The sequence below is a fragment of the Arachis ipaensis genome, chromosome B04 (genome assembly GCF_000816755.2).
Source record: "Arachis ipaensis cultivar K30076 chromosome B04, Araip1.1, whole genome shotgun sequence".
In the NCBI taxonomy this organism is placed as follows: Eukaryota; Viridiplantae; Streptophyta; class Magnoliopsida; order Fabales; family Fabaceae; genus Arachis; species Arachis ipaensis.
This window is the reverse complement of record NC_029788.2, coordinates 109,932,602-109,946,410: the sequence shown is the minus strand read 5'-3', so window position 1 is coordinate 109,946,410 and position 13,809 is coordinate 109,932,602. Positions and strand designations below refer to the sequence as shown.

The following is a 13,809-nucleotide window of genomic DNA, read 5'->3' as shown; positions in this document are numbered from 1 at the left end:
AATAATAAATTCGTGTATACTTTGGATAAAATTTCACAAACAAGTTTGACTTTTTCTAATATAATTCCTTTTTTGTACCGATAGAATTGGATTAATTTTTTTTAAAATTAATAAAATGTTAAAGTGAATAGCTAATCACTTTTAAATTAAGATAATATAACACATTTTATAAAAATTACAAAATCAATAATGATTAACCCTTCACATTACTACTTTACCATCTTTTTCACTTTAAAAGATCTAAATTCGATAGAATTACATTAAAAACACTTTCATCAGCACATAAAAAAAAAAAAACATGAAATTAATACATCAGCAAGAGATTAGGTTTTCAAAATTAGTACAAAATAATTCAATTAATCAAAATCGTTTTAACATACCTCATATCCCCATTAAAAAAAAATCATAATGAAGTCCATAATCATGGGCCAATATTTTCAGAACGCTTTGAATTTATCATCAAAGTAACATTCTCTATCTACTTATTACATCAAAACTTCCATCATGCAAACAACTTTTGGTGCTATTTACACACAACGGCCACAATTTCAGTGAAGGATCAGCACAGAACAATTTAACATGACCATTGACTCATGTCTCATACACAAGCCCCATTTAAGGGAAACAAAAAACAAAAAAAAACAAAAAAGCAAAAAAAGCAAAAAGCTAGTGTTTCATGTAAAACTTATTTTGATGCCAGTATCAGTAAAACAAACAAACAAGATTTTCATGTGCCAGTTGAAGCCAGTAAATGACTTGGCCAAAACGACAACATTACAAGAAGACGGGGAAGTTCTGCTCTCCAGAAGCATAAGAAATTATAGTTCTTTTCAGCGGTGGTATATAGTTTGCGCCATGGAAGGCCGCAGCTCGAAGTATATTAAAAGGTCCGAAATCAACAGAGTAAGCTTTCTGGAAGCTTTCAAGGATTGCCATCATGGAAATATTTGCTGGTTTCCTCTCCGCTTCATACTTCTTTAGCAAGTTCACCTGCACAGCAAGCATGGACAAAGAAGAAAGAATCATACTAGTTACATGTCATTCCATTCCATATCCCTGGCAAAGTCTACACAAGGGTCTAGAAAGCAATCCCAACTTCAAAATTTATATAGTAAGCGCATTTGGTTTGTGTTTTCATTTTCTATTTTGATTTCCAGTGTTTTCCGTTTTATAATTTTGTGAAGAAAACAGCAAGTGAAAACAGAAAATAGGATTTGTTGTTTTCACTCTTCTCTTTTTCCTTCACAAAATCCAAAAAAACAAAAAAAAAATAAAGAAAATGAAATCAGAAAATGAAAATGCAGAGCAAATGCACCCTTAATCCTTGATCTCTCCAGTGACACTACTTTAGGAAGATACCTCATCCTCCAACCTTCAAACTCTTTCAAATTAAATCAGAACATACATACACAAGGGATGCTTTGAGTTCACAAAGTGACAAATAGAATATGTAGTATCTAACTTCAGATATATGTATTGATAAGCTCATTGTAAACAATAAATACCTCTCCGATGTCGGTGCCTAATGCAATGCCCTCTGCAATAATTCTTGAAAGAGAATATGCATCTCCAAAACCCAAATTGACTCCTTGACCAGCAAGAGGATGGACAGTGTGGGCTGCATCTCCAATAAGAACAACACGTTTCGAAGCATAGGAGTTGGCATGGCGTAAAGACAAAGGAAACACCATCCTTTCAGAGGCTAACTTAGTTATTTTCGGTGGAACTTCAAAAGATTCATTGGCTGATACTGTTGAATCCATTTGAAACCAAGAGAACAGATCTCGGGTTCCAGATAAGCTTGAAGTAGGATGAGGTCCATATCCATAATCTAAAGCGGAATTCACATCCTTCAAAAATTCTTCCTCAGTAATTGATTTGCGCTGGTTTGATTCTGTTGGGCTCATGGTCCAAACAATATTGCTGAACTTATCACCGATGGGTAAAAGTGCAATTGGTCCTGTAGGTAGAAATCGCTGCCATGCACATCGATTTTCAGAAGGATGCTCTACTGTGCAGATGATTGCATTCTGAGAATAGTTCCATCCAGTTGTTTTGAATCCTGCTAATTCTCTAACACGTGATTTTCCTCCGTCGGCCCCAACCTTCAAGACAATCATGTTTAATCAGATATCAATTGATGCATATAAAATGGTAATAATCAGATAGCTTCTAACTGGTTACCAGAATGTAAATTACCATTGTTTTGCCAACTATTTATCACAATGCAATTATAACAAAATTCATAATCAAAAGTTTAATTACCACCAACTTTGCATATATGCTATTGCCATCACTAAGTTGCAGCCTTGCACATTGACCTTGAGCAGATGATGATTCTCTGCTGCTCATATTCTCCTCCACTACAGACATGCTGCTTCGGTTCAAAGTCATTGAATTTAACCTCAATGGATATATTGTTCTCTTGAAATCAGAATCCTGGCAAAAATTAGTAGTTCGCAATACAATTAAGTATCATGCCTTACAATAATAAAGTTTTCTACTGACATAAGGAATAATCTTGACAGAAGAACCTTGGAAGCAGACAAAACATAGCTAGCTAGATTTAGTGATTTAGTTGTGATGGATCTGAAACCTACACGTAAATTGATGACTTAGACTTGCAAGAAATTTCTGAGCATCCAAGGATATCATACAAAACCTCTCTTCATTTTTATACCAGTGTTAAGACACTAGCAACTTGGATAATTTATAACATCTAAGGAGAGAAGAAGATTAAAGAAGAGGAGGATTAAAAATCCTCCTAACAGCTTCCAACTATGAACAATGTAAAGAACTTCCAACAGAAAACACAGTTCATGCAGTTAAAATGCAGAAATTATACTATAGATCACAAAATGAAATAAAATAAAATATTCTGATATTCTACCTGTATGCATGACAATAAGGCACTATGGAGAACTTTATTCTCTGCTACACACCTGAATGATCAAGTTTAAGGTATTAGTAATATGATAGCTGTTCTCAAAAAGAGGTTCTCTTCAATGTCACATATGTTCACACTTTTACCCAAGAAAGTCTTTATTTACATCTCTTGCATTGTATCTAGCATACCCCAGCCCAGTATAATCCCAGACCTGCCAAAGGATACAAAATAATCTATGAAATTTTGAACAATTCAAACAAAAATAACATCCTTAGGGTTATAATGCCTTGAGTTTAGCAACAAAGAAAGAACTTGGCAAGTGAAACTAGGAGCTTGGAAAAAATGAACAAACTATCAAAGGACAACTGATATATAAGTGCACAAATTCCAAGCACCAGCATCTGGGAATACCTGCATTTTGTCAAAATATGCATGTCTATTTTGCTCAACATATTTCCAAGCACCAGCATCTGGGAAAATAGATCAACTAATAAGGGTCATTATCTACATAAACAATATGTTTCCATCTTTTTGTAACATTCTTGAAAATAAACTTTTAGGTGTCAAACTAACTTTAGGAAACAAGTTTACAGTATGTTTGAATCTCTGTTTTATCTCAAACAATGGTGTAGACAAACTTCTGTTCAAATCATAGTTTAAAAGTTTCCAAATAGGAAACAAAACATGGTATTAGAGTCCTGGGAGTGATTCTATTCTGTTAGCAGTTATTGGCTGAATTTTTAAAAAGCAATGGTGCCTATTTTCACATAAACCAGGAATAAGATATTTGGGCATCTCTTTTATTATTATTATTATTATTTTCACATATTAGAGTCCCGTTTTCTCTTTTATTTTTTTGGGCATTTTATATCCATAAAAGAAAATTGATCATTTGAAATTGATAGCATACCACGGTAGTAGTGAAAAACAAACGTAAAAGCTGGATACCTTTCATAAAAGATATAGTTGCTGGAGTTACTGTACTGACTCTTGGATCAGGGGGATCTTCCTTCTTAATGCTCATGCTACCACTGAGAGCAGGATTGCTATCAATAATTGCAACACTCAACTGCTTAGTCATTGGCATACTTGCTGGAAGAACAACACAATTAGGAGAATAATTAGCCAAATTAGAAGTACAACTATTTGCCTTCAATTATATCCTGGTCTATTGTCATCAATCATCTCTCCCAAAGCTTTAAGCTATTGGGAAGACACATGAATGTTTTACATCTAACGCATCCCCTTAACTTCTATTTTAGAAGAACCGAGACCATAAACTATTTCTTCTAAAATTTTTAAGCCACTTGATAGCGGCACATGGTTGATTCAATATCTATCAATTATTTTTTCCAGCTTCTTCAACCACAGCTCTTTTTCTATCAAAAATCAAAGAAAAGAGAAAAGAAAATGCGGAGGAAGAAGAGTATTAGTGTATTACGTATTCAAATGTCGAATTAGGTGCCAATGAGTTATAACTCAAATGGCATAGTCTCTCTATACTCAATTAAGAGGTTGCGGGTTCAAATCTCCTATCTTTGGTAAAAAAAAAAAAATTAAACAATCTTAATTGCATAAAATAATTCCAAATAGAAATTTCAATTACCAAATATAAAAATAAATAATAAGGCTAACATAAAATTATATTATGAATCACAAACAATAAAATTCAACATGCCTTGCACAAAAATTAAAAAAGCAAACCTAATTCGGGCAACAACGGGTCATCCATGTTATCAACAATTTAATCAAATTGATAAGAGCAATGCTAGGGAATCAAAAGGGTATTAGCAAAAAATCAGCCAAATACCTTTGGATAGGGGTGTGCAAAAAAACTGGTTTCACTGAACTGAACTGAAACTGTTTTAAATAAACTAGTTTTTTAAATAAAAAACTGAACTGAAACCATAGTTTGTATGAAAAACCAGTTTATTAAAAACCAGTTTTTATGGTTCAGTTTAGTTTTAAACCAAATTAAATCTGGTTTTATTTAAACTCCAAAATTAATTTTACATACTCTTTTTTTCTCTTTCTCCCTTCACTCTCTCTCTCTCTCTTTTTACTCTCTCTCTCTCTCTCTCTCTCTCTCTCTTTCTCTCTCTCTCTCTCTCCTCTTTCTCCCCCTCCTCTCTCTTTCTCTCTCCCTCCCTTCCCCCTTCTCTCTCTCTTTCTTCCTCTTTTTCCTCTTTCCCCTTTTGTTTCTCTCCTCTCCGTCCTCTCTCCCCCTCCCCTTTCTCTCGCTCTCCTTCCCTTTTTTCTCTCTCCTTTTCTCTCTCTTTCTTCTCCTTTCTCTCTCTCCTTATTCTCTTTCTCTCCTTTCTTTCTCTCTTTTCTCTTTCTCTCTCAGCATTTTCTCACTCTATATTCCTCTTCTCTTTCTCTCCCTCTTTTCTCCAAAATAAGAGAGAGAAGGAGAGAGAGGGAGGAAGAGAGAGAGCGGAAGAGGGAAAGGAGAGAGAGGAAGAGAGAGAGAGGAGGGAGAGAGAGAGGGGGAGAGAGAGAGAGAGAGGGGGGAGAGAGAGGGGAGTGTGAAAACTAGTTTTAGCCTATAAACCAGTTTAAACTGGTTTTTTTAATTAAAACCAGTTTTATTTTTATGAACTAGTTTAAACTGGTGCACTGTATTATAAACTGGTTTAGAACCAGTTTCATATGTGACAAAGCAGTTTGGTTCAGTTTCTAAACCATTTAAAATGGTTTAGTACAGTTTCAGTTCAGTTCATAGAAAAACTGAACCATGCACACCCCTACCTTTGGGTGAATCCAAAATTTCTACGAGTTAATATATATGGATGTTTCTTCTGCTAAGTATCGGAATGTTTTTTTTTCATTCTAAATGGATGTTCTTTTATATATTTTTCGAATTTTTTTGTATTGCAAATGTGAATGTCTCTATTTCTTTAAGAATTTCATATTTTTTTTTTTAAATTTGATAGATATTTAATTATTTTTGCTAAAATATAATTAGATGTTTCTTTTGTTAAGTATTAGGATATTTTTTTTCATACTAAATGAATGTTTTTTTTTTATATTTATGTAATTGTTCAATTTTAGCTAAGATCAAGTGTGTAGTTTACAATCTCTTTAATCATCAAAACGGCACCTAAATATCCACCAAACTATAGGAGAACGAAATGCGCATTCCCCCTACTCATCATCAAGAAGATCTGAGGAATATCAATACCTTTCATGAACCACAAGAAATCCGACACGTTGAACTTCCCGCTCAGCTCCACTGTGTCCTCCCCCACCTTTCTCAGCGCCTCCGCTTCTCCTCCCCTTTCAGAACAACTCTTCTGTCTCATCGTCATCATCGATATCACGTTGTTGGTCAGCATCATGAGTTCTGCCCCAATATCCACGGCCTCACCGACCAACCCTTTCTTCGCCAAATCGCTAAGGAACCTCTTCCTCTCTTGCTACCTCACGTGGAGGAGCTGGTGGAGCATTTTGCCGCCCAGGAGCTCCAACATGCACACCTTCTTCATGAACTTCCAATAGGATCCGTACAGTTTGTGTGTTGGGGGGTCGGAGAAGGAGGTTTCGTGGATTTTGAGGAACTCTCTGGCGGCTTCAGCGGTGGAAGCCATGACGCAAGGCGGAGAGGGTTGAGAGAGAGAGGGGTCTGTGTGATTGTTGGAGTTAGGTAGGTTAATGTAAGAGAGGAGAGAAAGGTTTTTCTATGTTTTAATTAGGTTTATCTAATTAATTTTAAATTTTTTAAAATTTGATTTTAAAAAATTTAAAATTAATTAATTATTAATATAAATTAATGTGGTTTTGTTTAATTTTTGGCTGGTAAGCTTTTGGTTTCATATACTTTTCCAATTGATAAACAATCAGCAACAACAGCAGCGACACCATATTGATAGCATCAGCAACATTAGCACTTAAATAATAATAAGTTAATCACATTGGTCAATAATAAAAATGTAAACATAAGTAGCCAAAAAAAACGGCAGAGCAGACCGGAGGAGAGGAGGAGCCCGTGTAAGCAAAGAGAAAGGAGGTCGTGGCAGAGAACAAGGACATCCAAAGAGGGTAGCAGCTGACTGGCCGAGTGGTGTGGTGAAGGAATCGGTTAGGCTACCGGTTCAACAGGTTTGTTGGTTGAACCGGTGATTCGGTCTCACGTAAATAAAAAATATAAAATATAAAATAATCAAAACTTTAATATTAAAATTTGAATTAGTCAGCCTCAATAGTATCTTAATTTAACAACAATCAAATCTCAATTAGTCAGTACTACTACAATAGTATCTTAATTTAAAACACAAGAGTAACCATTCATAAATTATATCCAAGGAATTATTCAGCAATTCAGAAATTCAGAAACTCAGAAATTCAATAATTGGTAAACTAATTCAGAACTGATTCAAAACCAATCCAAAACCAATTCAAAACTAATTCAGCAATTCAAAACTAATTCAACATTTCGATTCAACCACTGCCATATTTATTTCTAATCAGCTCATAAACCAATCAACAATAAAATTCACAGCAATAACACAAGAAATTTCACCGACAATTTTAAATTTTTTAAATTTTAAATTTAAAAAATTTAAAATTAATTAATTATTAATATAAATTAATGTGGTTTTGTTTAATTTTTGGCTGGTAAGCTTTTGGTTTCATATACTTTTCCAATTGATAAACAATCAGCAACAACAGCAGCGACACCATATTGATAGCATCAGCAACATTAGCACTTAAATAATAATAAGTTAATCACATTGGTCAATAATAAAAATGTAAACATAAGTAGCCAAAAAAAACGGCAGAGCAGACCGGAGGAGAGGAGGAGCCCGTGTAAGCAAAGAGAAAGGAGGTCGTGGCAGAGAACAAGGACATCCAAAGAGGGTAGCAGCTGACTGGCCGAGTGGTGTGGTGAAGGAATCGGTTAGGCTACCGGTTCAACAGGTTTGTTGGTTGAACCGGTGATTCGGTCTCACGTAAATAAAAAATATAAAATATAAAATAATCAAAACTTTAATATTAAAATTTGAATTAGTCAGCCTCAATAGTATCTTAATTTAACAACAATCAAATCTCAATTAGTCAGTACTACTACAATAGTATCTTAATTTAAAACACAAGAGTAACCATTCATAAATTATATCCAAGGAATTATTCAGCAATTCAGAAATTCAGAAACTCAGAAATTCAATAATTGGTAAACTAATTCAGAACTGATTCAAAACCAATCCAAAACCAATTCAAAACTAATTCAGCAATTCAAAACTAATTCAACATTTCGATTCAACCACTGCCATATTTATTTCTAATCAGCTCATAAACCAATCAACAATAAAATTCACAGCAATAACACAAGAAATTTCACCGAAAAAAACTGAAAAACAAGTAAATGCTCACGGCAAGGAAGAGAGTGGGGCACACCACGAAGAGAGCTCACGGCAGAGAAGCGGTGGAGCACACCAGGGAACAGCTCACGGCTGCAGGAAGCTCAGCTCGAGACAGAGACAGAGACGCGAGCGAGACGCAGGCGGAGATGTGAGACGCGAGCGGAAGAGAGCTGGTGGATCCGGCGAGAGGCGTGGCGACGGAGGTGAACGTTCGGTGGGGCCGTGGCGGTAAACCGAGGTGATAGATACAGCTGGGTTTGGCTGCCGTTTTGGAAGCAGGGTTCAGCCGTTCGGCTCTTCAGGAGGCCAGGAAGGACAACGTCACGAAGGAGAATGGGGGGAGTAGCCAGGTTAAGTTGAAGCGTGAAGGAGACAAGGATGGGGGAGAGTCTCTCCAAGTTCTAAAAATTGGACTGGACTGACCGGTTCGACCGAGTTAACCAAGAATCGGCCGGTTAATAGTTAAAATTGGTCTGCAAAAAATCGGTAAAAAATCGATAAAAAATTGATTAAATCGATGGTTAACTGATGAACCGAATAAACCGGTCCGATTTTTTAAAGCATCGGTTTGCTCCCCTCACATTAAAACGGCTTCGTTTAATCCCCTGAAAAATAAATAAATAAACAAAAGACACACGGACACCCCTCCCTCTCCCGTCTCGCTCAGTCTAACCAACATCGAATCCTAATTTGTGAGTCAGAGCAAACAAGGAAGCCACGTACCCCACCATTAACCCCACCACTATCGCCTCCATCTTCTCCGTCATCATCATCATCCTCATCATCGCCTCCATCTTCTTCTATCAGAGCCTCTTCTTCCTCTCATTCTAATTCTTTACCGTGAGTTCCTTCATTTGACCCTTCTCAACAAAATTTTCAATACCCAGAATCTACCAACAAAATCTTCCCTTAATTTTTGCTTGCTCTCCGCTTTGTTCCCTCCCTCACCACTGTGCTGGAGCATCGGCGTTTCTGTTTCTACGGTTTTGTCAAAATAATTTTGTCAAACACTAACAACGACGCTTTCCTCGATCAAAGAACTCCAGAATCGTTGGATTTGGATGGCAAAAACTATCTTGATAAGATCTTTGGTGGCGAGTCATACCCCGTTAAATCCACTCTCTTCACTTGAAGTTGTACCTGGGTATCCCTAACCATTCTGGAGGAGCAGTTTTATATGATTACGGAACCTGGAATAACCCAATAATATTTATGATTATGAGTATGTTTGCTTAAGTTTATGTTTGTTTATTTTATTAATTATACTGATTCTGAGTGACTGAAATCTAATTGAGTTGCTGTTTGTTTTACATTTGTTACTGATTAGTCACAATTAATTCGTTTCTAATTTTTTTTCAAGTACTCTTCTTTTCTTTGTTTCTTGAAACTCTAGAAACTTGTTTTCGCATAATTAGTTTGCTGGGTATTTGTCTTGAGAATTGTTGCTGATTATCTCATAAGAACTTATTAGAAGTTAATTAAAAAAATTTATTTTAAATTTTATTTAGTTTAAAAATAATTGAAGTTAGAATATTTAAAATTGTATATTGAATTTTTAATAATTTTATTAATATTTAATTAAATCGGTTTAATCACGGTTTGACTTTAGTTGAACCAGTAAACTGTTGAACTGATCATTTGACTGGTTCAATGACCAATTTACTTCTTGGAACCTTGAGTCTCTCTGAACTCTCAAGGGAAGGAGAATGGGGGAGAGACGAAGTAGGCGAGTACAGCTAAGGTTTCAATTTTGGCCTGGGGTTATTTTTTAATTTGAACCGTTTCGAGTTTTAAAAACCGAGCGATTCTCCAATTTTCCACGAAATTGGCCGGTTCAAATCGGTTCTGTCGGTTTTTTCCTTATCCAATTGTATGCATCACCCGGACTGATCCCGTGGCCGATTCACTGGTTTTGTGGTCCGACCGATCGGTTCGGTCCGATTTTGACAATTATGAGAGAAATGTCAAGCGAATCCGAATTTATTTTTTTTACCCTCAATTAGCTCATAATGTTTAAATGTGTGAGTTAAAATCAAGGTTCTAAAAACCGAACTGGTCATTGAACCACTCTACTTACTGGTTCATTGCTTCAACCGGTACAACCGAAAATAATAAAGCAAACATAAAATTATATTATGAATCGCAATCAATAAAATTCAACATGCCTTGCACAAAAATTAAAAAAGCAAACCTAATTCGGGCAACAACGGGTCATCTATGTTATCAACAATTTAATCAAATTGATAAACAATCAGCAACAACAGCAACGACACCATATTGATAGCATCAGCAACATTAGCACTTAAATAATGATAAGTTAATAACACATTGATCAATAACAAAAATGTAAACATAAGTAGCCAAAAAAACGGCAGAGGAAGAACGGCAGAGCAGACCGGAGGAGAGGAGGAGCCGGTGTAAGCAAAGAGAAAGGAGGTCGTGGCGGAGAAGAAGGACATCCAAAGAGGGTAGCAGCTGACTGGCGAGTGGTGTGGTGAAGGAAAGTACGGAACTAGAGGATGGGAGAATTCGGGTTTCATTTTGTCAAGAGGAACATAGTTCTTACATAAATAAAAAATATATAATATAAAATAGTTAAAATCTTAATATTAAAGTTTGAATTGGTCAGCCTCAATAGTATCTTAATTTAACAACAATCAAATCTCAATTAGTCAGAACTACTGTAATAGTATCTTAATTTAAAACGCAAGAGTAACAATTCATGAACAGAAAAGCTCTGCATACAAGCCCTAATGGCTTGTATGCTTTACAAGTTCATTAACAAATAAAACCCAAAACGTGCTGCTACACATACGTCGTATACACGCGCTATATTAGAGATCCCGCTTTTATCTAACTACCAAATTTAAAAGATTTGTTTCCTTCTTCGTTTTCGTTATTTGTGGATTTGCTCGTTCTTCTTCTCGCGCGTCTTCTCTCCTTCTTCTCCATCGTTCTTTTCCTCTCCTTTCTCACTGGTATGTTCTTCGTCATTTACATTAGTTTTTCTCTCTGTAACTCCAGCTTCGTTTTCTATTTGATTTGTTGTTTTCTGAAATCAAAGTTTGAACTCGTTTTGAAGATTATGGATGATTCAAGCTCAGATTGTCAGCTGAATCAGGGCGAAGTGGATTATGAATTTGAATCTAACGAAGTTCCTGAGGTTTGATTTACATACTCTGAATTTTGTTGCAGTCATTTGAATAACATTGTGTAGCTGAAAAATTCCTGAATATTGAACTAACACGTTAACATGAATCTGTCGATTGAATGTAATGTATTAGTTTTGATTAATTATCTGGAATTTATAGCAGACGCTCGGGTGTAGATCAGAACTTTTTTGGGTGTATTTTTGCGAGAAGTGTGGGTGTATTTACAGTTTATGGGTTTTTCTGTTGTTAGCTGAGTTGTTGTCGTTCGGGTGTATTATATCAGACATGATTGGGTGTGTTTTTAGTTTTTGATATGGTGTATTCTGCAGCCTGTGTATTTACAGTTTATGGTTTTTTTTTTTGTTATTTTAGTTGAGTTCTTGCGGTTCGGGTGTATTATATCAGCAATGATTGGGTGTATTTTTAGTTTTTGACATGGTGTATTCTGCAGCCTCTCTCTGTTGTTGATGACCAGTTTGTTCCGAAAGTTAGAATGACCTTTACCACCCTTGAAGATGCTGGAAAATTTTACAGGAACTACGCCAAGGCTACAGGTTTTTCTACAAGAGTTCGGATCACCAATAGGAAGGGAAACGAGATTAAGAATCAATTGATTACATGTAGCAGAGAGGGAAAATGGAAATCTAAAATATCTCCGACCGAGAAGACTAATCCGAAAGCCGGTTTAAACTGTCCTCCAAGAATTTATATACACACATTGAAGGATGTCGATGCTTGGATCATTTCAAAGGTTGTGCTGGATCATTCATACCCCTGCTGTCCAAGTAAAGCAGAGATGCTCAAACAGCACAGGGAACTAAGCATGTCCATTCGTTGTACAATAGAGAATAACGAGGAGGCCGGTATCAGACCAAGCAAAACCTACCAATCATTTGTTGTGGCTGCCGGGGGTCACCGCGAGTTAAATTTTATCGAAAAGGATGTGAGGAATTACATTACCAGGGAAGTGCGGAATGTTTTCGAATAAGAAGATGCAAAGGAATTCGGGAAATATTTGTTAAGAATGAAAGAGAAGAATCAGAATTTCTTTTTTGAGCTCGAATTCGAGGAGGATCAATCGATTAAGCTGGCTTTTTGGGCCGATGCAAGAAGTAGAGTTGCCTTTGAGTATTTCGGACACGTTATTTCATTTGACACCACCTACAATACAAACAGGTAACAAACTGTCCCTGTTTATGATGCTAAATTAATGTATTTTTATGAATCTGCCGCAGAGGTGTATATTGGCTGTTTTTTTAGGTGTATACGAAGCATTTGTTGGGTGTACCTAATGATTTTGCATTCTGCACTATGGTAATTTGTTTCAGGTATAATTTGGTTTGTGGTTCTTTTGTCGGGTGAATCACCACGGTCAGTCAACACTTCTCGGATGCTCTTTGATGAAAAATGAAGAAATTGAATCATTCAAATGGTTATTTGAATGTTGGCTTCGTTGCATGGGAGGAAACGCTCCGAAAGGGTTTCTCACCGATCAATGTGCATCAATGAAAAGGGCTTTAGAGGCCTGTATGCCAACAACAATTCACCGTTGGTGTATTTGGCACATCATGAAGAAGATTCCAAGCAAATTAAACGGGTACAAGGGACATACAGATATCGAACAAGAAATGAGCCAAGTTGTTTGGAACTCTCATAGAAAAGACTCATTCCATAGGAATTGGAATGATTTTTTGCTGAATTTTGGTCTTGTGGATAACAAGTGGCTTTCAGGTAATGTTTGTTTAAAATCTGCAGCAGAGGTATAAATTGCATGTCTTTTCGGGTGTATTTATAGTCTGTGTTTGGGTGTATTCTGCAGATCTGTATGAAGACCGTCATATATGGATTCCTATCTATCTGGATCACCACTTCTGGGCAGGGATGAGAAGCACACAAAGGAGCGAGAGCATGCATTCATTTTTTAACAAGTTTATCACCCGGAACAGCTTGCTTATTCAGTTCGTCAAACAATACGATAATTGCCTCGGAAGCCGGGAGCAAGCAGAGAGAGAATCAGATGCTGCAGATTTTCATACGGTCATACCGTGTGCAACCAAATCCTCCATTGAAGCTCAGTTTCAAGATGTGTACACTCATCAAAAGTTTAGGGAAGTCCAAGCGCAATTCAGAGGAAAGGCGAATTGCATCACCAGATTAACGAATTCCGCTCTAGGCTATTCAGTATATGAAGTCGGAGAACAAGTTTCCAGGTCAATATTCAACATGTTTGTGGTTACTTACGACTCAGTTGCAGCCGAGGTAAAATGCCAATGCTTATTATTCGAGTCAAGAGGGATACTGTGCCGTCACGCACTAAGCGTGTTAAGCTTTGAACGAGTAAGTCAAGTGTCGCCGAGATATATACTGGAACGATGGAGCAAGAAGGTAAAGAGGCGACACACACACA

The 13,809-nt window shown here is 36.3% G+C and overlaps 1 protein-coding gene across 1 annotated transcript; it reads right to left on the bottom strand.

Moving 5' to 3' along the window:
- Nucleotides 425–3,979, bottom strand: LOC107639614 (ubiquinone biosynthesis monooxygenase COQ6, mitochondrial; the record flags this gene model as incomplete). Its single annotated transcript, XM_016343161.2, is given in 7 exon segments — nucleotides 425–990; nucleotides 1,506–2,105; nucleotides 2,266–2,439; nucleotides 2,891–2,942; nucleotides 3,031–3,098; nucleotides 3,299–3,357; nucleotides 3,836–3,979. Coding segments are annotated over 7 exon segments (1,313 nt in total), but the record flags the coding sequence as incomplete, so codon positions are not given.